A 27,500-nucleotide genomic window follows, 5' to 3' on the forward strand; every position below is an offset into this window, starting at 1 on the left:
CCATTACCCTTCCTGGCATGCACATCATTTTTAAGACAAAAGGAGTTGAGCTGCTCTTACACGCTGTTTCATCACAGGGTGCCCCCTCACACACACACACACACACACACACACACACACACACACACACACACACACACACCCGCACCCCCATAACCCCTGCTCCCCCTGATCCAGGGGTCTTGTTCTCGGGCGCTACTGAACATGCCTTCCGTGTCATCCCACCTGACTGTGATTGCCGTCATAAATCAGCACCGTCTTTGAGCTCCGCCACCTTCAGGCCTTCCTGCTGAGCACGCGTCAGCGCGCTGTTGCCGGGGACGACCGCCTCTCTCAACGCCTACCTCCCCTCTGTAATCAAAGCCCCATGCTCTCCTGTAATCACAGCAGTGCACATGCAGCCTTTTGTTTTTAGTTCCCACAACTACTCCACCTCCCCGGTTCCCAGCATGCTTTGGGGCAGTCATTCAGGATTGCATGTGTGGCTGTGGGGGTGTCTTGGAGAGGATAGATGGAGGGTCTCAGAAGATTTACAACCACGCAGGAAGAAGAGAGACAGGGGGGTGGGGGGTTATGGGATGGGTTTTGTTAAGCCCAGGAAGTTCCCCAGCTATGGATGTCAGCTCCCCTCTCAACTCTGACCTCAAGCCGGCTCCCGTGCGCTCTCAAGCCAGCCCTAATCACAACCTCCAGGTCCTAGCCTAGCCAATCACGCTAACCGCTTCTCACTGATCGGTTTGGCTAATTAGTGTGTTTATTGTGGTAAACCCTTGGTTTACCTAACTTCACCGGATGCACCACCCTCAGTAGAAACCAAACAAACATTTCTAAAATCACGCTACGCCTACCCTGATGTTTTTTGGCATGTGCTTTGTAGTCTCACATGATTTACAGTCGTGTCAGCTCACGTCCTTTGAAGATGGCCTCTGGGCTTTCTGTATGCCAGGTGGACCGGCTAGAATGCAGAGGGCACTTCTTTGATACAGATGTAGTCTTGAACATTACATACCAACGTCCTTACACTGCATACTCTAATATATATACTCACTCTAATGATCTTATGAATCAGTCATTAGCTCAATAAAGGATGACTTGCAGGATGTAGTAGACATGTGTATATCATCCTAACTGATATCCTAATCTTCTCAGTTACATTTATATATAGTCATTTATGACCTAATGAGTATGTACTCTTTAAGTCTCATTCAGTCTCCATTAATGAAGGAGTGTGGTTAACAAATATGTTTGCTGTAAGACGATCAAGAGGAGGATGTAAACATGCTCATTCCTAATTGTCTTAGCCGCTTTCTACACAGGCATCCGTGGCTGATCTGATTAGCCGAGCTGTAGGTGTTGATTTGGTCGACTGGATGAAGGAGCAGCAGGTGTGGTGTGTGTGTGTGTGTGTGTGTGAGTGTGTGTGACTGGTGTGTGTGTGTGTGTGTGTGTGTGTGTGTGTGTGCGTGGGAGTGGTGTGTGTGTGTGTGTGTGTGTGTGTGTGTGTGTGTGTGTGTGTGTGTGTGTGTGTGTGTGCGTGTGTGTGAGTGTGTGTGAGTGGTGTGTGTGTGTGAGTGGTGTGTGTGTGGGGGGGGGAGTGGTGTGTGGGTGTGTGTGTGTAGTGTATGTATGTGTGGGGTTGACTGGTGTGTGTCTGAGTGTCTAGTGCTTTTTTATTGGAATCATTTGTTCTCCACCTCGCCTCGTCTGCAGGGGACACTTGAGCCCGGAGACGCTGGCTGGAGGCTTTGATTAGATTACAGTGATGGGAGGTGTGGAGGAGTGTCTCTTTCTGTTTCTCTCTTCTCCCACTCTCTCTCTCTCTCCCTCTCTTTTTATATCTATCTGTGTATATTTGTTGTCTGGTCATTTCCTGGTCTTTGTGCTGTATCACTTTTTCCCTCCATTTTGTATCTTTATCGCTCTCTTCCCCATGCTTTCTTCTTATTCTCCCTTTCTCCCTCCCTCTTTCTCCCTCTCTCCCTCTCACTCCCATTCCTCTCTCCCCTTCTCTCCCTCCCTCTCTCTCTCTCTGGTTCAGTGCTTATAGCCCCAGACAGCTCTCATCTGGTATGTAATGTCAGTAGGGTGTTGAGTGCAGGTCTCTTTGAGGTGCTGAGATGCTCCACTGGGTTGGCCAGCACAAAGCCCAGGCCTTCAGACCCTCCACCACCACACCACTCCACACCACCCCCCGAACCAGTCAGGCCACTCTAGGACCCCCTTTCTCTATCTCTCTCTCTCTCTCTCTCTCTCTCTCTCTCTCTATCTCTCTCTCTCTCTCTCCTCTCTCTCTCCCTGCCATTCCTCCCCCCGTCTGTGGAATGTCATTAGTGAGATGAAAACATGGAAACCCTATACAGCTCCAATCCAGGCCCGTCAGACAGTGCACACACAGATGCACACACCCACATCTACACACACACACACCCCACACACACCCATTAGCCCTCCACAAGCCCCAGCAGACACAAACACACACACACACACATGCACACACCTACATACACACACACACACATACACAGACACACACGCACATGCACACAATCACATGTAGTGTGGTGTGTGTGTGTGTGTGTATGTTATGGTGTTGAAGCACAGCTTTACGTGGTGTGGTGTGTGTGTGTGTGTGTATGTTATGGTGTTGAAGCACAGCTGTTTGAGGCTTCATTAATCAAGAGAGTGAAATAATGAGGGTGATTGCCAAGAGCCACACACACTGCACCAACTCCAAAGTCACTCAGTGCCAGTCTGGACAGCAGGACAGTGCCAGACACACCTGATGGGATGTGTGTGTGTGTGTGTGTGTGTGTGTGTGTGTGTGTGTGTGTGTGTGTGTGCGCGTGCGTGCACGCGCGTGTGTGCGTGAGTGTGTGTGTGTGTAGCCCACAGATATGATTAGCAAAAGTAAACACAGATGCTAACGGTGGTCATAACCTTTCAATTTATGAGGTCTCATGTGCTGTATACAGTGTGTTTGTGAGTGAGCATAAATTTGCTTGTGAGTATCTGCGTGTATGTGTGTGTTTATTAGTGACTCTGTGTGTGTGTGTGTGTGTGTGTGTGTGTGTGTGTGTGTGTGTGTGTGTGTGTGTCTGAGGGGCAGCTTTCATCTTCACACTCACACAGGCTCAGGTGACTGTGCTGATTAGTGTAACCCTGTCAGGGCGGCAGAGTTTGACACCCATAATCTGAAGGAAATGGAATAAATGCATTTAGCCAAACAGCAAAGGGCACAGACCATCCCACTCCACTTTCAGTCATTGTCACACACCTCTCATTCCACTACTCTGTTCTCTTTCTCCTTTTTTTCCATCTCTCTCTCTCTCTTTTATTTTGCCAGGGTGTAGAAGTGTTTGTTTCTCCCTCCATCTATCTTGTATGTGTGTGTGTGTGTGTGTGTGCTTCTGTGTAAGCCTGTGTGTATTTGGTGTCTGGCTTGTTGTTGTAAGTCTAAGGTTTGCCAGCAGGTGGCGGCAGGGCACACAGACCACACAGACATTGTCTGATTGGCCGAAGGCAGTGGGTTGCTATGGAGATGGGGCCAGTGGAAGCAGAGCAGACTCGTTGTGTAAAGGCACACAGAGGGCAGTGTTGAGCTGACACACACACACATGCTCACACACACAAACACACACACAACACACATGTCTGCTCACTGCCACGCGTGCATACACACACACACAGATATGTCTTCACATGCTCGATGGCACATGCCCAAGTGTATGTGTATCTGATCACACCCACACATATCAGAGATAATCTCTCTCTCTCTCTCTCTCACACACACACAAACACACACACACACACACACACATAAATAAATGCTCACAAACACACAGAGGGCAGTGTTGAGCTGTGAGACTCCAGCAGAATACCAAACAGCTGAAAGAATCACATACACTCTCTACACACAGACACCACACACACACACACACATACACACACACACACACACACACAAAATCACACACACACACACACAGTCACACACCCTCTCTCTCTCTCACACACACACACACACACACGCTCAAGCGTTTAGACACACGTGTCACGTAGCCACACAATAGCCGTCTGTAGATTGACTCGGCAATAAAAGAGATTTTTGTAATCAAAAAGAATGATTAGATTTCTCTGGCAGTCTCTATCTCTTGGCCTCTCCCTCTTTCTCACTCCCCCTTTCTTTCCCCATGTGACAGTGTCCTCTGTGTCCCTGTGAATGTGTGTGTTTGGTTTGTGTGTGTATTCCTGTGTTTGTGTGTGTGTTTGTGTGTGTGGGTGTGTGTGTGTGTGTGTGTGTGTGCTTTCTCTTGACCTAATGAAGTCAGTGGCAGTGCTTTAATCTGTGATGGTGCTCTTCGCAGCTTAGCTGAAATAAGCTTAGCCCTCCACAAGCCCCATCCACAAGCCCCATCACTGTGCTGGCCGGCTGCGGTTGCTCTCTAATGGCTGCCAGTGATGAAGGAAGTGACACGCCGATTCGGCCATCGCAGAGGTGGTGGTTGCCGTGGCAAGGGTGGTCTCACCTGGCCTCTGATATAATCTTTTTTTGTCTGTGTATCCCAGTGTAGGGAAGATAAGTGTTATGTGTGTGTGTGTGTGTGTGTGTGTGTGTGTGTGTGTGTGTGTGGTCTAGGGCGTTCAGGCCCTGTGCTCTGTGAAGCGCCTTGAGACAATTCTATTGTTTTGGCGCAATATAAATAAAAAGTGATTGGTCCAGTATGTAAGATCAACGGTCATGGGTTTATTCTGCTTGTGTACATGCATGTGTGTGCATGTGTGCGCATGTGGGTGTGTATGTGTGTGTGTGTGTGCATGTGTGTGCATGTGTGTGCATGTGGGTGTGTATGTGTGACAGTGTGGGCAGGTGAGCTGTGTTTGTGCATTTGTGTGTGTGAGAGTTTTTGTGTGTTTCTGTTCAGTGTCGGCCTCTCCTATTTAACATTACATTTACTGAATGCTTCCGTCCCCCTCCGCCACTGCCAATGAAAGGGATGCATAACTAGATTTAAGGTTATGTAATGTTTAGTGGAGGCCTAGAGAGTAGGCAGTGTGTGTGTGTGTGTGTGTGTGTATGTGTGTGTGTGTGTGCGTATGAGGGAGAGTAGAGTGTGTTTGGGGTGTGTTTTGGAAGCCTATCAGAGAGTGTGTATAATCCACTATTATTTGGGTTAAACCCTCCTCTGTCCAAACCTGAACGCACCCCCCACTCTTTCGCTCGCTCGCTCTCTCTCTCTCTTTCTCTCTACGTCATGTCTTTCCACTCTTTATTTTTTTTCTTTGAGTTTCTACTCCAGTTGATGTTAACCTTTTAAATGAGACAAGACCCTTTAAACCTTTTTGTAGCTATCTCTGTTGAACTTTCCTCACTGGTGTGTGTGGGTGTGTGTGAGTATTGCTTCATGTGCCTGTCACATTTATGTACGCCGGTCCTCTTTTCTCCAGTCAGTTGATGACTTGTCATTGTGACCACAAATATTCTGTCCCTCATCTAAGCCTAGGTGGCAGTCTGTCCATCCATCTGTCCATCTATCTGTCTGTCTGTCTGTCTGTCTGTCTATCTGTACGAATGGGTATTTTGAGCATATGTGAGTGTTTGAGCCTCGTGTGTCTGTGTGTTTGTGATTCTTTAGATTCTTTAGTCATTTGAATACATCCTGAATGTAACATCTCTATGGTGTGTGTTTCTGTGTGTGTGTGTGTGTGTGTGTGTGTGTGTGTGTGTGTGTGAGAGAGAGCGAGAGAGAGAGAGAGAGAGAGAGAGAGACAGAGTGAGCGCTAGAAACCCTGGTATATTATGCATGTAGTGAGAGTCCCACCTCAGTGTGCACGTGTTGATTTACGGGGAACCTTGCATCAGATCAGAGGCGCCACACACACCCTCCTCCCCAGGCACACTGGGAACTCTGGGAAAATATTACATATTTGATGGGCGGATTGATTTAATGCGACACAGTCCATGCCTGCTAATCCCCACATGTGGTGCACACACACACACACCACACACACACACACACACACACACACACACACACACAACACACACACCACACACACACACACACACACACACACATACTAACACTAAAACAGGCACATAGCCACAAACACACACACACACACACACACACACTTATATATATATATACATAGATACAGACTCACGCCTCATCAAATGTATGCGTCTTCCACATCTCTGATTTCTGTCTGATTAAATCCTGTTCCTCTCTCTCTCTCTCTCTCTCTCTCTCTCTCTCTCTCTCTCTCTCTCTCTCTGCTGTCTGTGACTATAAAGAGAGTGTGAGTGAGATAATTGTGACGTACTTCTGATGAGATATGGCTCTTCTCTCAACCTTCCTTTCATGACAGGAGTCATATGAGAACATTGTGCTGAACTGGACTAGACGGTGGGAGGCCACTTGTGTCTAGTGTATTTCCAGCCTCAGTGATCATGTCAATCGTCATTGAACCCATGGGGATCGCAGAAGCCCAGGCCCAGTCTGCAGCAACATAGACTTCAACAACACATGCTGCCTGCCAATACTCATCTCATAACCGGGTTGGCACCCACATAGGTCTATAGGAGTGGTTCCATAGTGTGTTATGCTATGGTGTGAGATGCATGCAGACTGGTTCTCTAGGTCTCCTTTGGAATTTATTGAAGGCTTTGTCCACTTGTTTGTTCACGTCCAACAGGAGACACTTCCTGAAATCCACTGAGGTATGCCGACCTCTACCCTAATAGCCCTGCACCACACACACCCACACAGACATCCTGGTAAACAACAACAAAAAATAGCTGAGTCAGGGTGGGTCTTTAGGGGCTCTAACAGAAGACCACATGTTTTGTTTTTTGAGTTTTAAGAAGTAGATGGCTGATATTATTCAAGAAAGTGGAGTATAAAGGATATCATCAAGTCAAGTAACATTTATTTATAAAGCAGATTTTAAAACAACAGGAGTTGTACCAAAGTGCTTTACAGTTGAGGTTAATCAATTTACAATGAAAATAAACAAGAATAGAAAAATAGAATAAGAGATTAAAAGTACCAAGGAGACTAAAACCATATAAAACATATAGAATATACAGGACATATAATAGTGAAAGAATAAAACACAGAGGAAGATTAAAAACAAAATGAACATTCGCAAGCAAAATCTAAAAGTGATGAAACGAGGATGTATAAGAGAAACACTAATAGAAACCAATAACCAATAAAACCACCCAAACAATAAACAAACACAATAAGAGAACAACAAATTAAAAGTGAACTTAAAAAAAAAAAAAGAGTAAACCTCAGACTGACTAAAAGCACAAATAAAAGCCTGACCTCAGACATGGCTAAGTGCAGCCAAAAGAATGCATCATCATCACCAGAGAAAGCCAGTGTATAAAAGTGGGTTTCAATCTGCAAGCAGAACAGATCTAAAATGGAAGACTATTCCATAATTTGGGACCAATGGCAGTAAAAGCTCGACTGCCCTTTTATTTTAAATTAGATCAAGGTAAATACAGTAAAATCTTATTGGAGGATCTTAAAGTCCTTGATGAAGTGTAAGGGGTCGGGAGATTAGAAATATAAACTGGAGCTAGTCCATTCAGAGCTTTAAAAACAAACAATAAAATCTCAAAATCAACCTTGAACTCATTCTCATTCAAATAACTGACTTTTCGAGTATTTTCATTAGAAATGGGAGCTTAGAGATACGTCTAAAATTGGAGGGAGAATCAGGTTCCAGGCTAAGCTTCTTTAACGAAAGTTGCACCATTGCATGTTTTAAAAATGAAAGTACAACTCCTGAGATCAGTGATTCATTAATGATGTCGAGCCTACTTCTACCCACAGCATGAAACACCTTTAAAAGGTGAGATGGAATCAAATCCATTGGGCAGGTTGTGGGTTTCATATGAGTGAAAGCTCATTAAAATGATCCACAGTGGAGGTAACATTAAGCATAGTATGACAGCCATTGGCTTGATCTGACTTTGTTTTTAACAGCCTGCTGATAGTTGGTAGAGCAATTGCGCATGATATTGTAAGACACCTGTAGTCTGTCCTTTTTCTATTTGCGTTCTCCATATGTGTCCTAGTGCACATGTATGGTCCAAGGCTGGGAATGAGGTACAGTAAGACCTGAGAATTAAAACCAGCTCATCAACGCCTGACTTGAGAGTAAGACTGAGGAACAGGTATGTACGAGGCACAATAGAGGCTGGTCGTAGAGTCCATTATATGTCGCCTGGCGCTAGAGGCCATGTGTCTAGACGCACATTAAAAACATATATGTATGTAACAGATACAGATATGTACGTATGTAACAGATATTACAAGATTACACCAAGTAAAACCAAGACAAAACTAAGTCAAGCGTATGCCCATGTTCGTGCGCAGGAGCAGTGACACACTGAACTAGATTGATTGACATCGAACAATCATTTGTCCATGGCTGACAAAAACGGCTTATATGTGTCGACGTTAAAAGCACATTACGGATGTTGAAAGCTCATTATATCTGTGTTGTGTAGAAAGCTGTGCATGGATACTGTTTGGATGGATAGATTTCTTCAGCTTTCTTCAGCTTTCATCTGTATGTTTTGTCCTGTTTTACTTGAAGTGGTGCCCAGCCTGGACCTGAGGAAGTGTTGTCTGTGCTGGCTGGTTGGTTGCTAGGTAACTATTACAGTACCTGACAGTACATTGTCGGTGCATAGTGACATACAATGCAGAGAGAGAGGGAGAGAAAGAGAGAAAGGGGGAGGAATAGAGACAGTGAGAAAATGGCTAAAAGGAAATGCACACAGAGTTATGTCCCTATAGTCAAGGGACGATCTCAGGACAGTAAACCAGGTTGTCTTTTTGTATCTGATTTCCTATCTGCTCTCATCAGAATCGAAGTATTGACAATATTAACAATCAGTGGTGAAGCTGTAGAATGTTTTTTATTTTAAGCCTGTACCTGGTACCATAACAAGAGAGCTGTAATGTAGGCACACTTTTGTATTCATCAACACCCTACTGATAAGCAGAACCATTTGTGTCTCACTGGATTTCAAACTGAAACTCTGTGGGTGCTATGGTGAGCGAGGACGTATAAAAGCCTTGTCTGGCGGGAGTGTTTGTAATGTTTACCAAGCACAAATGTTTGTGTCTCCCACCACCAGTGGGCTGGCAGAGCTGTCTGCTATTCTACTTGGTAGTTGCACCTGCACGACTGAACACGGAAACAACGTTTGCATAGAGCTCTCCTTTTTGAATATGCTTGTCTCCCTTATGCAGCTACTCATCACAGCTTTGATGGCACAAAACACGTAGGCTGTCTCTACATGCTGCTGATACTCCACAGTAAAGCTGTCTGACCACAACTGACTGACTGTTGTTATGGGACATGGCTTATCTATAAGACTGGAGTGAGTCTGTCCATTCTGTCCACATAAACTCTCCAACGGTGTTTTGGTGTTCAGGCTGAGGAGGAAGGATGAATATCTCCACATCCCATAATAAGTTGCCTTGGCAGAGCGCCTCATCTGCTGCCCATGGCAACGTGTTTGGTGTGAGGAGTGGCCGGTTGTCCGTGGAGACTGCCTCTTCCTCAGACTGCGAGGCGGACTGTCTGGTGCCTGGGTGTACTGTGCGAGGCTGGGCCGGGTGCTCGAGTCCATCGAAAAGTGCTCTGTGTGTTTGCTCAAATAAGCACCTGCTGTTGACTGAAGATGGGGCGATGGTGTGTTTGCTAATGAGTGTTTGTTTGTTTGTTTGTTTGTTGGCAGGCCATCGTCTCAATAAGGACCTGAAGCACTACCTGAGCCTCCGCTTCCACAAGTCATCCCCTGACCATGAGCTGCAGCAGGTCATCAGGGACAACCTGTACCGCCACGCCGTGCCCTGTGAGTGCCTCTCTGCTCCACCATTCACCTTCCTCCTCCTCGTCTCCTCATCTTCCTCCTCTTTTCTTCTTCTTCGTCCTCCTCTTTCCCTCACTTTCCTTGTTGTGTCTGTCCCTTTTCCTCTGGTCTTCTCTTCTCTCCTCTCTTTCTGCTCTCCTCTCACCTTGTCCACTTCACTCTCTACTTCACTTCCTGTCTCTCTTCCTCTCCTCTTCACCTCTTATCACCTTTCTCATTTCCTATGTCCCTTCCACTCTTTATCTTTGTGTATATCATCCTTATGCTCTCTCACACACACACACAAACACACACACACACACACACACACACTCTTCTTGCTCTCTATCTATCTGTCTCTCTCTCTCTGCTTTCCTTTATTGCGGGATAAACAAAATGCACAACACTGGCGTGAGTATCAAAGCCAACGACACAACAACAGCCCCTCTGCTGAAGGAATGCTGACGTCATGTGACTCACCCAGTATTGCCACTACGCAGCGTCCTCCCCCCCACCAGTCCCCGTGTTGTTGCACAGGACTGATGAAACAGTGCCTACCTCACGGTCCCTGGTCCCCACGCTGTACCTGAGCGTCAATCTGCCCCGCCACGGTGGAGCGCTGGAAGGGTTGTTGCTATGGAGATGTCTGGAATAAATACGCGCTTCACTGCTGGTCACTGCTGATTGGACGCTGAGCGGTGATGGTGGCAGTGTTGATCTGGAGTGCGTTTGGTTGAGTGGTGGGGAATGGTGGAAGTGACGAAGAGCCAGACTGGGAGAAGGAAAGTGTGTGTGTGTGTGTGTGTGAGAAAGAGGGGAATAGGGAAAGAGGGAAAAGAAAGAGAGATGGATAAAGAGAAGGAGGAAGTATTTGTGGTTGCCTTAAATGTGCTTAAATCTTCTTCATGATGTGTATATGTAGTATCCTGTTGAGTGTGTGTGTGTGTGTGTCTGTCTGTCTACTGTTACTGTAAGTTGTTACTGTTAGCAGGCACATTTTCCTTTCAGGCACAATGTTCAGGAAGGTCACACTTATCTAATCCATATAATTTACATACATCAGCTAAAATATATGCTTGGAGGAAAGGGAAAGAAGGAGAGAAGGAGAGAGAGACGGATGGGAGAGAGAGAGACAGAGAGAGAGAGAGAGAGAGAGAGAGAGAGGCAAATCCTAAAAAGGTTTCAATCCATATTTTTCAGGGCGCCACGTCATACTAACATCATATTGCTCATCTCTCTCTCTTTCTCTCTCTCTCTCTCTCTCTCTCTCTCTCTGTCTCTCTCTCTCCCATCCATGTGATGGGTAAATCCCCTGGTGTTTAGGATTATGATGTCCTGATATATTGGAAATGGAGTTCCTCAGTGGTTATGTGAAGGACATGTTGCATGTTGCAGAGGAGCTGAAGATGTTAAATGTAGAATGTGTGGTTTTGGTGTGTGGGGTGTGTGTGTGTGTGTGTGTGTGTGTGTGTGTGTGTGTGTGTGTTTGTGTGAACTGTGGAAGTATACAGTATATGTAAGTATGTTTGCTGTGTGTGTGTATATGTGTGTTTGTGTGTGTGTGCGTGTGTATGCGCCTATGTGTGTGTGTGTGTGTGTGTTTTGTGTGTGTGTGAGTTCATGTGTTTGATTGTGTGTGTGTGTGTGTGTGTGTGTGTGTGTGTGTGTGTGTGTGTGTGTGTGTGTGTGTGTGTGTGTGTGTGTGTGTGTGTGTGGACTGCAGAGGGCAAGGCAGGCGGGTGCAGCACCTCTCCTCTCGTCCCTGAGTGTTCAGTCTGCTTAGTCAGACGGTCTGTCAACTCCCCCTGGAAACACATGTAATTTATGCATGCAAACGAGCTTCTCTTACATAATTAATATGGATCAGACCTCCTTATTACATTTTAAATCGGCCATCGCCCAAAGTTCCATTTTCGGTCACACATCTTTAAAATTTCACCGTGTTTTGATTGGGGAGTTCTAGCCAGGAAACAGAAATGTGCTTTATGCGCCCACGCTAGCAACATACCGAGGAGAGATGAGATGAAATACTCCCAGGCCTAACGCTTCTTATCAAACGTACAGCTGTCAATGGAAGAGTTTCACAGATTATGTTAGTCCTCTCTATCTAGCTATCTATTATTCCCCAAAATACCCTCTTTACTCTCTCTGTCTTCCCAGAGCTCCCACTGGAAAAAGTATTTTGTTAACATTATTGAAGTGCTTAGGCTCAAACACGCACGCACACACACACACACACAAATACGCACACACACACACACACACACACACACAAACACACACACACACACACAAACACACACACACACACACTCCCTGCGTGTTGGTCGTGTGTGTGTGAGTGAGCATGCGTGTTAGTGTATCTCAATCAGCGATGCATTGCAAGTGTTGACCGCACAGTGACCCCATGAACAGAATACAATACTCAGCTGCACCGCTGGTGCATTTTACTGCATGGTGGTGGGGGGTGGGCAAAGGTGAATGAGGAGCTAAAGAGATTCATCACAGACCGCCCTACCCCCCCCCCCCCACCCCACCCCCACCCCCCCACACACATACACACCGTTACCCCCTGCCTCTGTGAGTGGCCACCCTGCCCCCCATCATTACCTGCCCTTATGCCTTCAGTATATCTCTCAGCACACAAAAGAACCAGGAAATTAGATGCCTGACCTGATTAGTATGCTTGTAAACACAAAATTGGATGTGCCATGCATGTGTAGCTATTATGTGTCAGTGTGCATGTGTGTGTGTGTGTGTGAGAGAGAGAGAGAGAGAGAGAGAGAGAGAGAGAGAGATATGGGGGGCATTGTTCTCTAGCCGTAACTTTTTTTCTGCCTCAGGGTTATCATCTTCACCTCCCCCCACCCCTCCACTCGATGGTTCTTGGACTCTTTGTCTTTCATCACGGCTGGAACATTTGACCGTCCCACTCTCCTTCTGTCTGTCATCCCTTCATCCCTTCATCCCCCTACCTCTCTTCTTTCACATGCATGGCCAACAGGTGCTTGTTGCTGTTGTTATTCCAGAGGCAGGCCAGTGTGTGTGTGTGTGCGTATGTGTGTGTGCCCTCAGGACAGGGCTTGGGAGTGTGTGAACTTCATTCACTGCCTTCCCTTGCAGATGGCCATTGTCATCATGAGCTGTAAATGTCAGCCTCTCAGCCTCTGACAGAAAAAAGTCAGTCTCTCTCTCTCTCTCTCTTTCTCTCTCCCTTTCCCTGTATCAATCTATCTCTCTCTGTCACTTTCTATGTTTCCTCTCATTCTCAATCTTTCCTTTTCTGTCAGTCTCTTTTGCTCAATCTCAATTTTTCTGTCCCTCTCTTTCTCAATCTTTTTCTGTCCCTCTCTTTCTCAATCTGTCCCTCTCTTTCTCACTCTTTTTCTCCATCACCCCTTTTCTGTCTGCCCCCCCCCCCCCCCTCTTTCTCTGCTCCCATTCTGGCCGCACAGCTGCTGCTCCTAAAGCAGTGTTATCCGTTATCCCTTTAGACCCCTCCCTCTCCCTCTCTCTCTCCCTCTCTCTCTCTCTCTGCCTCCCTCCCCCACCTGATCTCTCTCTCTCCTCTGCTCTCTCATTCTTCAAATCCTCTGCTGAGTGTCAGCCTCCCTGTGGCTCTCTGCCCCTCTCCCACACTCGTTTAACGGCGCGCGTTTTTGCTCACTCGCTCGCTTGCACTGCTCTAGTCTTCCATCATCTCTCCCTCTTCTTCTTCTTCTTCTTGTTCTCCCCCTCATCCTTCCCTTTTGGCTCTCCTCCTGCGGGCTGCTTCTCTCCTCCGTTCGTCTGTCGAGCGAGGGATCATTGTCTCGGACACGTTTTTCTGTTTGCCGCTCACACAAAGAGAGGATTACTGCTTGATCGGCGGGCTCTCTGTGCTCTCCGGCTCTTTCTCTGCTCTGAGAGCACACACACGCAGGCAAGTAACGGCTCAGCTGCCATCTCCACCACACACACACACACACACACACACACACTCACACACATTGCTGGTTTCTGCATTGATTTTACCCAAAGATTGTCTTTTCACAATGGACAGATTGAATTTGTCCAAAGCTTGCACGCTTTGTACACTGGCTGGATTGTGTGACTGGTGTGTAGCTAGCCGGTGGAGACGTTGGACTGGCGGAGTTGCGGTGGTTGAGCTTGCCACTGCACTGGGTTTAACCGAGTCTTGCATGGTCGGCGATGCCATTCGGTGATAACGGTAATGGTGGTGATAGTGGTGTTTACCAAAGGCGAGTGCTGAAGGAGAGCCTGTATTGTTACTGTAGCTGGGCAGAGGACAGTCTGAGAGAGAGTCTGTCTGCTGTAGCAGAGGCTGAGGCAATAGCTGTGATTGTGGTGGCTGCTGACCGTGGTAGCTCTTTAGCAAAGATGGCTAGTAGTGCAGGTGTAAAATATGTGTAGGTGCTTTGCACTTTTTTTGACTTCATCGGGCTCAGACTGAAAACGGTTAGGTAACATCCACACGAGTTCCCCCCTCACAAAAACGCTATGATTTTTTGGCAAGACCACAGCATGGACTTTTAAGGGACTGTTTTCTCCCATATGAGGATTAGGTGGAGCTAAATTGGGTTCCGATAAAGATTCTTTATTCAAAATGCAATTTAGTCGAAGACTTGGCTTCTTTAATCCTCGTCTGGGAAACCAGTCCCGCGACTCCTGGATTAGACGAGACCAGCCTGCTAATGGCTGGAGGTTTGTAAGGGATTTTTGTGTCTTAAAGGAGACTGTAATTGGTCTGTGTTCTGTTTGGAGAGTCAGTGAATTTCGGGGTGGGTTCAGAGGAGACTGAGCAGGTTTACTGCAGAATGGAGTGGTTTGTGGTGATGGTGGGCTAAGTGCAAGGCTAGCTAAGGTGTTAGCCTTTTTGCTTGAACACGCACTACATAGTATGAAAATGAACGTTTGTCTTCCATTTGTAGATTTGACCCCATGATGATTTCCGTAAGAAAGCAGGACCACTGGTTCTTTACTTAATGGTGTTTGAATTGATTCTTGCTTGTCTCACCAAACCTTTAGGCCCAGGGTACTGTCAATCTAAGATGTCCTAAGGGACTCGTTGATCTTATAGTTATACACTTCCTCAGAATGTGCACCTGGGAGCAACTGTGGTCAACAACTACACTATGCTTGGTAACAACTACACTATACTTGGTAGAGCATCTTTAAAGGATATGAGATACACAAAAGTCTCCACGGATAGCAGAAATATAATACAGTGACCAAAGATATGGGCCATGGGAGGCTGTTTACTGTTTTCAGTTGGATGATAGCAGTTGAGTTGAGACCATTATATTGTTATAGCAGCACAGTTTGATTGCTAGTACAAATGCTAGTAAAATGCTAGCAAAATGCTAGCAAGATGTTTGCAAAGACCTGCACTGTTTTGAATATGGAATGAATATTTACCATGTAGTGTCAGTGTCATAGAACAAGTGCATTCAGTGATGACCAGGGCCTTTTACTGGCCTGTATATTTAAACAATGGGAATTGGTTTTAGCAAGTGTGTATGTGAAACTGACTCATTACCGTTTTCAAGCTTGCTTGAACTCTCTGCAGTGGACAGGACATCAGAAAGTATGAGCATAATGATTATTATATGATACATTTCTAGCCACTATTTTTGAGGTCATCATGTATGCATTGTTATATGTTGCGATGTGGGGAGAAACTATTATTAAGTCTTGGAACTACTGTGTTCTTTCAGTGTGTGTGTGTGTGTGTGTTTCAGAAAGAGATGCATTTGAACTGCTTGTGAGCCAGTTTCTGTGTGATCAGAATGTGTTTGTGATACAAACGTGTAAAAGATATTCCACTGTGTGTGTTTGAAAATCTAGGTGTTTCTTTGTGTGTGTGGAGGTATGTGTATGAGTGTGAGAATATGTGTGTGAACATGTGTGTGTGTGAGAGAATGACAGAGAGAGAGAGAGAGAGAGAGAGAGAGAGATAGAGAGAGATGAATGTGGGCTAAGGGGAAACTGAGGGGAGGGGGAGGGAGGCACAGGCAGGCACGTCCAGCCTCAGAAGGACAGATGGCTAGTGCGCTCTGCTCTCTCTCTCTCTCTCTCTCTCTCTCTCTCTCTCTCTCTTTCTGTCGCTTTCCTACTCTCTCACTGAATTCAATCTCTATCTCTTATCCATCTATCTATCTCACTTGGATTTCGAATTCATTCCTCAGGCCCACGAACACACAGACCTTCTTTTCACAGTGAGGGGGATGGCTGCAGTCCTAACTGTGTGTGTGTGTGTGTGTGTGTGTGTGTGTGTGTGTGTGTGTGTCTGAGTGTGTGTGTGTGTCAGTTTGTGTTTGTGAGAGAGTGTGTGTAAAAAGGGGGAGCAGGTTTTTTAGAATAGGCTGGAGGAGGAGGGGTCATTAGGCACAAGCAGTAGAGGTCAGGTCCAGATGCTACCGGAACAAAAGGGCTTTTCTCGGAGAATGGCAGGGGGAAGCGTGGCACTCGCCATTGTGTGTGTGTGTGTGTGTGTGTGTGTGTGTGTGTGTGAAGGAGAGAGAGGGAGAGAGAGAGCATGCTGCATTGCAGGGTGCTTTTGGGGAGCTCCATTTTAATGGCCAGCATTCATCCGTGTAACCGTCTCCTGGCTGCTCAGCTGTGTGTGAGTGTGTGTGTGTGTGTGTGTGTGTGTGTGTTTGTGTGTGTGTGTGTGTGAAGGTGTGTTTCACCCATTTTCACAAAGTAATGGTGAGGTTACTGTGGTGTCGCTGCCATGTTAGCATGTGCTTTGCTAGCATGCCAGAGAAGAGTGCAGATTTTAGCCATGCTCTCTTCAGGAAACCAGAGGAGAATACTGGAAACAAAACAATGAGCTTTGTGCTGAATAGCAATGAGGAGAGGACAGGTGCTGTCTCTCTCTCTTTCTCTCTCTCTCTCTCTCTCTCTGTCTCTCTCTATCCCTCTTGCTCTCTCTTTCTTTCTGTGTCTCACACACTTTCGCCTCATTTTCTTTCTTTTATGTCCTACATCTCTAAATCTCTTTATGAATTCGTAGATATTTCAGAGAGACAAAGCCCCATGAAGGGGAAATAATACAGACACACTGCAAAATGGAGGCCATATTGGTAAAAATCAGAATAAAGTTGTATGTGTCAACCCAAACAGACACAGACAAACTAATGGTGTCTGAACTCATGTAGGAACTGGGTATGTCACCAACTGTCATAAACCACCATGTTTGTGTTGTATTTGAAGTAGACACAATGGCAATGGTAACAGAGACCTACTTTTCTGTGTTGTGCAATTATCTTCTTCTCCAGCTCTTTGCTCTTTGTCTGTTGTCTGTCTGTCTGTCTGTGTTTCTGTGTCTCTTACTTGTGTGTGTGTGTGTGTGTGTGTGTGTGTGTGTGTGTGTGTGTGTGTAATACTACACTGCTTGGCTGTCACTGAGTTGGCTCAAACAATGTTAATAAAGACGTGAAATGCAGTCTTCATAGAATTCCCAGGGTGGCAGTGAAAATGTGTCAAGGCAGGCTTTTTCCATGCGGCTACCAGATCAGTACTATACAAACAACAAACACACACACACACATACCCACACACACACGGCTCACATAGCATAGTTCTTTTTTTTGGTTGCTTTTGTTGCTGGTATTCATGTATTGTATAGATCAGTAATTAGTATGTGAAAAAACAGTGCCTAGGTATACACAACACACATACAAACACACACACACACACACACACAGATAGACGGAGAGAGAAATAGACAGAGAGAGAGAAAGAGATAGGGAGAGAGGAAGAGAGAGAGAGTAGATGATGAAGACAGACACAACCGTTTCTAAAGTTTGGGTTTGATCTTGCCCCTGATTGACTTAGAGATGACCTGGGTGAAGGCTGTGGATGAGGGTTTGCTCTGCTGTCATTGGTCGGTTATTAGGGTTTTCAGTTCAACCTTGAGACCTGGAGCTGGGAACGCTAAATGGATGCCTATTGATCAGATTAATAAATATTGAATGAGAGTGTCTAATTGGGAATTTACTTGGGCCTAATGTGGTTGTGGTTGTTTCTCCCTCTCTCTGTCATTCTCTATCTCTTTCATCATTCTTTCCTTTTGTCTCCCTCTCGCTCGCTCGCTCTCTATCTCCATCTCCTTCTTTCCCTCAGCTCATGCTTATGGTGGGTGAAAAATGTCCTCTGCCTCTACATTGCTGCCTTTCCGCTGCCAATTTGGAAGTAGGTCTCTCTTTCTGGGAACGGAAAGAGATCGGAGTGGTGGTGGGGGCAGGGGTGTGGGGTGGCGGTAGAGAGTGGATAAAAATGCTGAATAAACAGAGTTTAAAATTCCAGACTGTGTAACGTAGCGCTGGAGAGAATCACCGCAGGCCTCCGGAAATATTATGAAATCTATCGGAGTCATGAAGATATAGCCCTTATCAGAGGGCCCAGTCAACGAGATCTTTGGAGTTCGTATAACGTGTCTACGTTGGCTCGTAGCAGCGAGGAAGTGTGGAAATACTAAGTCATGGCAGTCAGTAAATCTGCACTGCACTTTTGTTAGGTGTTGCACCACTTGAAGGAGAAAAGGTGTGAGGTATAGAGAGAGAGGCAGACAGACAGATATACATATATATATATATATATATATATATAGAGAGAGAGAGAGAGAGAGAGAGAGAGAGAGTTCTGATTGATTTTTGTTGGGGGTAAAAAGCCAAGAAACAGTTTCCTCTGATGATTTTTTAATTCCGCTGCAAAACAATGAGAGGATGACGGGGTGAAGGATGATTCATCCCTCTGTTCTAAATATAGCCACCCATCTCTTTTTGGTCTTCTTGTTTGCAGAGCTTTGGGACGTCTAGCACTGTGTGTGTGTGTTTGTGTGTGTGTGTTTGTGTGTGTGTGTGTGTGTGTGTGTGTGTGTATGTGTGTGTGTGTGTGTGTGTTTGCGTGTGTGAGCACATGCATGAGAGTGTGGCAATGACCCAGTTTTAACTTCACGTTTTGGCCTTACAGTGTCAGCGAGTCTATGTGTCTGTGTTTTTTGTGTGTATGTGTGCATGCGTGGCTTGGTGGCTTTGTGCTTTGTCCAGACAGAGCTTGGCTTTAGGCTTCAGGGTGACTGAATCATGTAGACACATCTGTACCTGTGTGTGTGAGTGTGTGAGTGTGTGAGTGTATGTGTGTGTGTGTGTGTGTGTGTGATCCCTTTCTTCGCCACAGTGTAGTAGCTGCTGTCAGTGATGTGTGATACAAATACTTAACTCAGAGGGTATCTTCACTGTGTTCCCACATCAATGACAGACAGATGCTATAGCGTGCTACCAATGTACTCACAAAAAGCACAGTGTTCTGCCTCAAGAAACCTTCCATGCTTACATCTCATGTTTATCAGCCAGAAATGTTTCAGTGTATCTCCTTGTATTTGCGCTTGTGACTAGAGGACTACCACCAAACATCAAAAGCATTACAGCTTGAGCAATGGGACAGGTTGTTTACATGGAACTTGCTTTCAAACACAAATCTTTTCGAATGAAGAACAGAAGCGATGGAATTTTCCCCACTGAGCTTGCCGTGTGTGTTAGCCTTAAGGCAGCCATTTTCAGCTGACCACCCCACCACTACAGCTCTATAGAGTCCGTGGAAGAGGAAAGGTTGAATGCAAAGAATGCTTTCTGTCTGTTGTGTCAACATGCCTGGTGAAGAAGGACATGGCGTCACATAATCAGTGAGAAGGAGGTGGACAGTCGAGGCTAGAGAGCCTGTTCCCCTGCTAAAGAGCTACACTTGAAGGCAACTGTACCGCAGGCGTTGGGTATCTCCTACCTCAGGTGTGTACACAAACACTCAGGTCAGGTCAGGTCAGTTCAGTAGTGCTCGATTGAAGTATACTTGTTTACTTCCTTTACAACCCAGTACGTAAAGGTAAAGATAAAGATAAAGGTAAAGGTAAAGGTCTGGTATTTAGCAGACACTTTTATCCACAGCAATTTACAAAGGCATCCTGCTGTGGCAATCATGATTTTTGATTATTATAATCAATTATTAATAATTGAATTTAATATTTGTTTTGCCATGAATTCTTCAAGTTTCTATGTAAGGACGCTGAAGCATTCTCTGTGGCTATGAGTGTGATTTCAGTTTCCAGAGCCGCGCAGTAGTACACTGACCATTTATTCATGACAACAAAGATTCTTTGTGTGAAAAGGTTCTGTGAAGATCCTTTAGCATTAGAACAAACCCATGACAAGTCCTCTATTTTTCTTCTCAAGTGTGTATTGGGGAAGTTCCAGCAGTGTTTGGGTTTTCAATGTCTGGCTTTCTCTGCCCACAGAGAGCTTGGTGACCTTGACAAGAGTTCATGCTCACAGCCCCCCATACGGGCTTCAGTCAAAAGTCACTAAGCTCTGCACACTACCACGGGCAGGCGAGGGGATGACCTGAAATACAGGCTTGTGACCTTTTCATGAACCGTCTTGTCCACACCAAAACAATTATTGCTAGCGTTTAGTTTAACATTGATTGTCCCATTTTTGTGGATGTGCAGGATATGTGGTAAGATGCAAACTCTAAGCAACAGGACCAAACACCCTCAATGCAAAGACATGGGTTTTGTGCAAATGTTATCAAGTTGGATGACGTTTGCTACTTGGTGAAATCCCTTAACAACCAGGTATAATCTTGGCGTAAGGTCTTAAGTCCTCAATGGCTCAATTGGATGATCACCTCATGCAGTCGTTAACACAGTTCTTTCTCAATGTAAGCATCAAACAAAATGAACAGTAATAATCAAAGTCTGATGTGATTAATAACACATTAAGTCACTGAACTGTCATCCTTCCTGATTTCTCATCCTCATCCTTCCTGATTTCATTCCATCCTTCCTGCTCAACAAATTTCACTCAAAGGCTACATGCATAATTAGAGCTAGCACGAGGGCTAGCCTAGAACCTCAGTGCTGTGCAATGGAAAGTGAGACTCAAATCTTCCAGTGTTTTTTTTGTTGCACACACCACATTGGGGCCACTACGTTTATGTTGACCACTTCTTCTTCACCCCGGATACTATGGCTCAACAGACAATTACGTATGATATGGAACACATGAGGAGAACTCAGAGAGGGTTTGCTTTCTCGACCTGACAACGGATGAGTGCCAATGCAGCCCTCACCTTCCTCATAACATGGAGCATGTTTGCCTAGTAGAACATCTGGGCCAGGAGAGGGATACTTCTCTCAACAATAACAATCTCTTTCAGCAGTACACGACATTCCATGTATTCTGTTCTTTTTTTCATCACTTGATCCAGAGCATGCGTTTGATGCAAATAAAATCTCCTAGACTGATGTGTAATGTTACTCGAGATAATTTCATAAAATAATAAGATGCAACCTCAGACTAGTCCAGCTCACAGCAATACTAATTAATTTGTATTGACTCCTGCATACTGCTTTGTGAAACGGTCTATGACGTTAACTCTGAATGATCTACTGTGACTGAATCGTTCTGTAATGACTGAATTTGTTGAGTCATGGCATTTGATCTGTTCTCCCACATCATTGCCTTTGAAAGGTGGGGCAGGGCGGAGTTGCAGCAAGGGGGCGGGTTGAGGGTGAAAAAAAAAACAGAATGAGAAACCTAAACAACTAACTACAGGTCGAATTTTGTATGGCAGTGCTCTTACAGCAGAGTAGCCTGTAACTAACGTATTAAGTATGGCAGTGCCCTTACAGCATAGTTGTCTGTAACTAACCTATTAAGTATGGCAGTGCTCTTAAAGTATAGTTGCCTGTAACTAACTTATTTGGTGATGATTTATAGTCAACTTTGTACTTACATGATATGGTCAAGGCCTACCGTTGAGCCTAGGCTATGGTTATACAACAGACAATGGTCGAGTCCCCTTTAACACCCTTACCCTCGTGTTTGCACACTCTCACCATGACACATGCCTACACAACTCTGGTCACATTAAGTAGGGTAGTGCTCTTACAGCATAGTAGCCTGTAACTAACCTATTTGTAGATGAGTTTATAGCCAAACTTTGTACTTATATAATATGGTCAGGGCCTACGATTTAGCCTAGGGATAGCCAGTCAGATTATTAATTCAATGGGCACCTAACATGAACATTGTATGGATTGATCACCCAGTGAGAAGTTAAAAATGTTGAAATGTTTTAAACAAGGCGCTGTATTTTTCATAGACAAAGGGGGACTTGCTTTAAAAATGTTTTATAACAAGGCAAGCAAACTAATAATCCTCTTTTTGAACTGTTTTGCGTTGGTGTGGTTTAGTGGTCAGTATTCACGCAAGCTTCATGACGACGGCGAGTTTCACTTAATCAATTCAGAGCTCTGTGGGGTACTCAATTTTGATTGGTTGATCGAAGCAATCCGATGTTAGTTCTTTTTTGAATAACTGACCTTGAATAAATAATTCACCACTGCCATTGGCAACTAGTGCTTGTCAGATTGCTAGCTGTGGATTTCTAATGGATAAGGCAGAAGGTTGTTGTTATAAAATTGTTTCTAATTAATATTCCTTGTGAAATTATTGACTTGTTCTGGGTAGTCACATGATATACATACAGCCATCTGGAAGTTTATTTTTAAATAATTCCTATTTTGAGCCTCCTACTCTACCTGATCTCAATTATAACTGCGTGCCTGCAAAGCTATCTCTTACCTGGTTGTCAGATGGTTCACAGCACCATTTAGTTGTGAATGTACTTGGCTAACCTGTCAATGTTCACAGATGGTGAGAATAAGATGGAAGCCCCTCTATCATTTTAAATCGTGACTAAACTCCATACCCTGCTTTGATAATTCTGGCATTATCAGAATTACTGATTAACAGAATTACTGATTCTTGAGGCACTAACCTCTATGAAACCTGTACCAGTAGTTGTTGCATATATATATATATTATAACCATTTATATTCTGATACCACATCCTTATGGGAATTGCAAGCCCCAGATTTGCATGTGGGCCTACTAGCAGAAAGTACTTTTCAACAGCCAAGGAGACAGCAGTGATGACTTCAATGATGACATGCTAATATGTCATGGTAATATGTCTTGTGATGCAGGGAAAAGCATCGTCTTGCCTCGTTGCCTGAAATATCCATGGCATACTTTGAGGGGAAAACAATGATGAGCGTTGCCATTGCATTTACATCACAAAATGTTTCTTAAAAATTCATTCAGTATCCAGTTGTTGTTTGCAGATTGACTCATATGTCCAAAGTGAGTTTGCATCTGTATTACAAACATACTCACACACAGGCAAACTTGCATACATTTGCATATACACACACAGCAGTCATTTGACCTAAGGCAGGTTGGTTTTATGCTCCTGTTCATTAGGTGTGTGTGTTTGTGTGTGTGTTTGTATTGTGTGCTTATGTTTTTGTTTTTTGCGCCATTCTTTGTCTATTGTGAAATGAGAGAGAGGGGAACAGACATGAAAAGACAGTGGAAGTGAAACACAATCCGATAGAAAGACAGAGGAGGGGGTAGACAGCTTGCAGTAGATGTGTATGTGTTTATTTGCGTGTGTGTGTGTGTGTGTGTGTGTGTGTGTGTGTGTGTGCGTGTGTGTGTGTGTGTGTGTGTGTGTGTGTGTGTGTATATGGAGTGTGTGTGGCTCACTTGGGCTAAGCCTGCGTGCTGGGCAACGGCACTCGAGCTGTGAGAGGGAGAGAGAGAGAGAGAGAGAGAAAGAGAGGGAGAGAGAGAGAGAGCGCGCAGGATTCACAGACAGCTGAAAGAGTGTGAGCCTGAGATTCAGTGCAGCCTTGATGAGAGCAGGAAAGAGAGGAGGAGGGGAGGAGGAGAGGAAGAGTAGCAGCTGCAGCGGAAAGGTAAAGCTCTGACGTTTACCCCTCGTTCTTTCTTTCTGTCCGACTCTCCATCTTTCTCTCCACGTTCTCTTCATCTTTGCTGCTCTCTCTCTCTCCCTCTCTTTCTCTCCTTCCATCTCTCACACATTTACATGCACACACACACGGTAGCTGCCTCGCACACAGAGAGAGAGAGAGAGCGATAGAGACGCGGCAGCTTCCGGGATTAAAATGGAGGTGGGGGTTGGGGAAATGAGAGAGGGATAGAGAGAGAGATAAAGGGAGGGAGGAGGAGAGGGGGATGGAGGGATGTAGTGATGGAGAACACGAGCAAGAGCGCTAGGGAAAGGACAACAGAGAGAGGGAAAGGGAGAGATGGGAATATTGCTGTGTTGTGTTGAGCTGAAATCTTCAGCACATCGCTACATCTGCTTGTGCCATGGTGTGATATTAATGAACCGTGATGTGTTTCGCCGTGATGGTGGAGCAACGCTTTGCCATGTGTTTGTGTCTATGTGTACATGTGTGGTCTTGTGCGTGTGTGTGTGTGTGTGTGTATATGTGTGTGTGTGTGCACTGGGCTGAATTTAACACTGATCTGTTGACACACTTGCCTTTTGTTAGAGGACGTTTTGCCTCATGGCTGCTGGGTGGCCGGAGAAAAGGGAGCTGTGATATCGCTCTCTCCCTCTTTCCCCCTCTCAATTTCTCTCTCCTCTTTCTCGCATTCCTCTTTTTCCCCTGAACACATTCTCTCTCCCAGTCTTGAGTTGCCTACCATCGTCCTTCTCTTTCCCTCTCTTTCTTTCGCTCCCTCTCTCTTTAAGCGGCGGATTGATTGTTTTCTTTACCGTTCTCTCCATCATTCCCTTTTCATTCCCCTTGTCCTCGCTGACACGGAGCGAAAGGGGGTCGAGATGCAGGCAGACTGACAGGGGGAAACGAAGGCGTAGTATGGATGGAGTGGCTGGATCATTTAGCTGATGATGTTTTTCTAGTTCGTGGCTTCCCCTCACGCTTTCCTCATGCTGTACCCCCTCCTCTCTAACCCCTCCCCCTCCCCTCCCCACCAAAAATTAAGGGCTGAAGAGAGAGAGGGAGGGAGGAGGCAGCAGAAAGCAAAGGCTCAGCTGTGAAGGTGGTGGCACTGGTTGACAGAGTGGCTTTTTATGTGTAACTGCATTGTATTTGTCTCTCCCTGTGTGTGTGTATGTATGTGTGTGTGTGTGTGTGTGTGTGTCTGGGTGTGTGTGTGTGTGTGTGTGTTGTGTGTGTGTGTGTGTGTGTGTGTGTGTGTGTGTGTGTGTGTGTGTGTGTGTGTGTGTGTGTGTGAGTTAGACAGGGAGAGAGAGAGAAAAAACGCCAGAGAGCGAGAGAGAGAAAACAATTTTCCATTTGTGAATGTGTGGATGACTTGATTATCGTTCTGTTTTTAATTCGTGTGTATGTCTGTGTCTGTGTTCTCCTGCAGTGTGTTGTGTATGCATACGAGAGAGCCAGCATTGTGTTTCTTTGCCCTCTCGTTGATCTCTTTCCTGTCACCCTTATGCTACAAAACCAGCTTGAGATGCTACGGCAGGGGAAAAAAAAACAGAATCCTTATTTACCAGTCATTCTAATAGTGTCAAAACGCGCCTCTCCACTGCACACACTCATGGGGTTTACAGTGACGGCTGGCTGCTTGGTCCTTTTTGTCTTTTGATTTGCCACCGCGGTGCAGGAACTAGGCTACCGGACCTAGCCTAATCATTTTGCTCTACGATCATGACATCACGTTTCGAGCACGGCAAAAATAACATATTTATAACATGCAAAATAATATATTTCTCCAGCGGCAGCACCAACATTAGACCATTAAACCAGCGAATTTCTAGAAGAAGCTGGCAGTTGAATTTTGCTGTAAAGTTGCTATGACTCGTTTAAATGGCTTCATGGCAGTTATATTTCCTTGATAAATGAAGACACTAGCACCACTGTTATTAATTTAAGCATGTTCAGCTGATGTTCAGTTGCTTGTCATCATTCAGTGATGGTAACCTCAACAAGCTAACTCTGTCAGCCATATTTCATTTTGCTCCATTCACCACGTAAACATCTGGTCAAAAATAGTCTTGCTGGTTTTAAAAATGGCACTTGTTCAACCGGTAAGCGCCAACAATCACTGCAAGCGCCACTCAGCAGTTTCAGGGCCACACAGAAGTACCTACCCTAGAGTAGGTACTTACTTCTTCCCCGAAAACGTCCCTGAAAAAGTTCCTTCAGGGGTGGTTCCTGAGGTTGGAACATGCAGAAAAACACGCTTGTTCCTGCAGTGGAACCTTACCATATTTCAACCAGAAACACATCAATACATTATAGCCAGTCATCTCTACAAACCCGTATCAATACCTCAGCGCCTTCTATCTTCCTGCTAACCATCATCAATAACCCAGTGCAGTGTCAAACTAACCTGCAGCTTTGGATGCCATGCCTTACAATTATCAGGGCCTTCATCTGCTGCCTCTACAGCAAGCTGCCTCTTAACGCCTCATCGCCTGTCTCAGTGAGTCCCCATCAATACCTCAATCTACTGTTCACCACAAACTAACACTTCTAAACACTTCGATCTGCTGTCTGTATGGTCTCACCATGAACCAAAGCTTCATAGCGCATCTACCTTCTGCTTTTAAGCAAATGAACACGTGTAAATATCGTCAGGCTACTCAATCTCCCAATCTCGATCTACTACTACTACTACTACTACTACTACTACTACTGCTACTACTGCTACTGCTACTACTACTATGACTACTGCTCAATCTACTGTTGTCTTAACAAGAAACTAATACCTCACAAAACATACCATTTTTAGCACTTCAGTACATTGTTTTGCCAAAAATGTACCTTAAATGTCTTAAATGTACCTTAAATATCAGATGAACACTCAATGGAGAGGCATTAACTATGGCCTTTTTAGTACATAAATGTGGAATTTCACCAAACAATCCAGTTTAATACAGAAATCAGTCCTCCCTCCAATATCTGATGGTCTTGACCTTTCTTTGCCTGCCTATGAATATTAAAATAACTGCAATAATCCACAGATCAGTGGGTCAACCAGCCCATTGTACGAATGATGCTAACATTGTTCCATCTAAAACAGGTCAGCTTGTCCTCAGTATTTCTGGAAAAAATATCTAAGTATCTATTCCATTTGCCAATCAGTGGTTTCTTTATCCAGCTAAGCATATGTCTACTCTGCTCAAAATTATAGCCTACCCCTACTGTGGTTTTTACTGAGTCCCAATTCATGTATTCTCCTCTAGTCTGCTTGTCTCTTCTCCACGTCTGCGCCTGAGTCTCTTCTCTCATGTACTCTTCTTTCTGTTCTCTTCTGTTCTGTTCTCTTCCCTTCTGTTCTGTTCTGTTCGGTTCTGTTCTGTTCTCCTCCCGTATGTCTTCCTCATCTCGGCTTCTTGTCTGTTCCTCTCATCCCTTTTTCAATCTTTTCTCTCACTACCATCCCCCTCCTTCTGTCCTCTCCTCTTCTCTCCTCTCCTCTCCTCTCCTCTCCTCTCATCTCCTCCATTGATTATCCCTGGGCTCTGTCTCATAAATCTACTGTGTCTGTGAGCAGGGTGAGATGTTCTGGTGCATGTGTGAGTGTGTGTGTGAGTGTGTGTGTGTGTGTGTGTGTGTGTGTGTGTGTGTGTGTGTGTGTGTGTGTGTGTGTGTGTGTGTGTGTGTGTGTGTGTGTGTGTGTGTGTGTGTGTGTGTGTGTGTGTGTGTGTGTGTGTGTGTGTGCGTGCGTGAATGCGTTTGTGTATATTA

The 27,500-nt window shown here is 45.2% G+C and overlaps 1 protein-coding gene across 15 annotated transcripts in view; it reads left to right on the forward strand.

The window, feature by feature from the left end:
• The window catches only part of LOC105898963 (membrane-associated guanylate kinase, WW and PDZ domain-containing protein 1-like), a 107,971-nt gene that overhangs the window by 22,395 nt on the left and 58,076 nt on the right, over window positions 1-27,500 (forward strand). For all 15 annotated transcript variants that reach the window (XM_031566205.2, XM_031566207.2, XM_031566208.2 and 12 more), the window contains exon 2: window positions 9,770-9,886. In XM_031566205.2, coding sequence (XP_031422065.1) covers window positions 9,770-9,886 — 117 coding nt within the window. The remainder of the gene's footprint in view (window positions 1-9,769; window positions 9,887-27,500) is intronic.

Source organism: Clupea harengus, chromosome 4, assembly GCF_900700415.2.
Source record: "Clupea harengus chromosome 4, Ch_v2.0.2, whole genome shotgun sequence".
Classification (NCBI taxonomy): Eukaryota; Metazoa; Chordata; class Actinopteri; order Clupeiformes; family Clupeidae; genus Clupea; species Clupea harengus.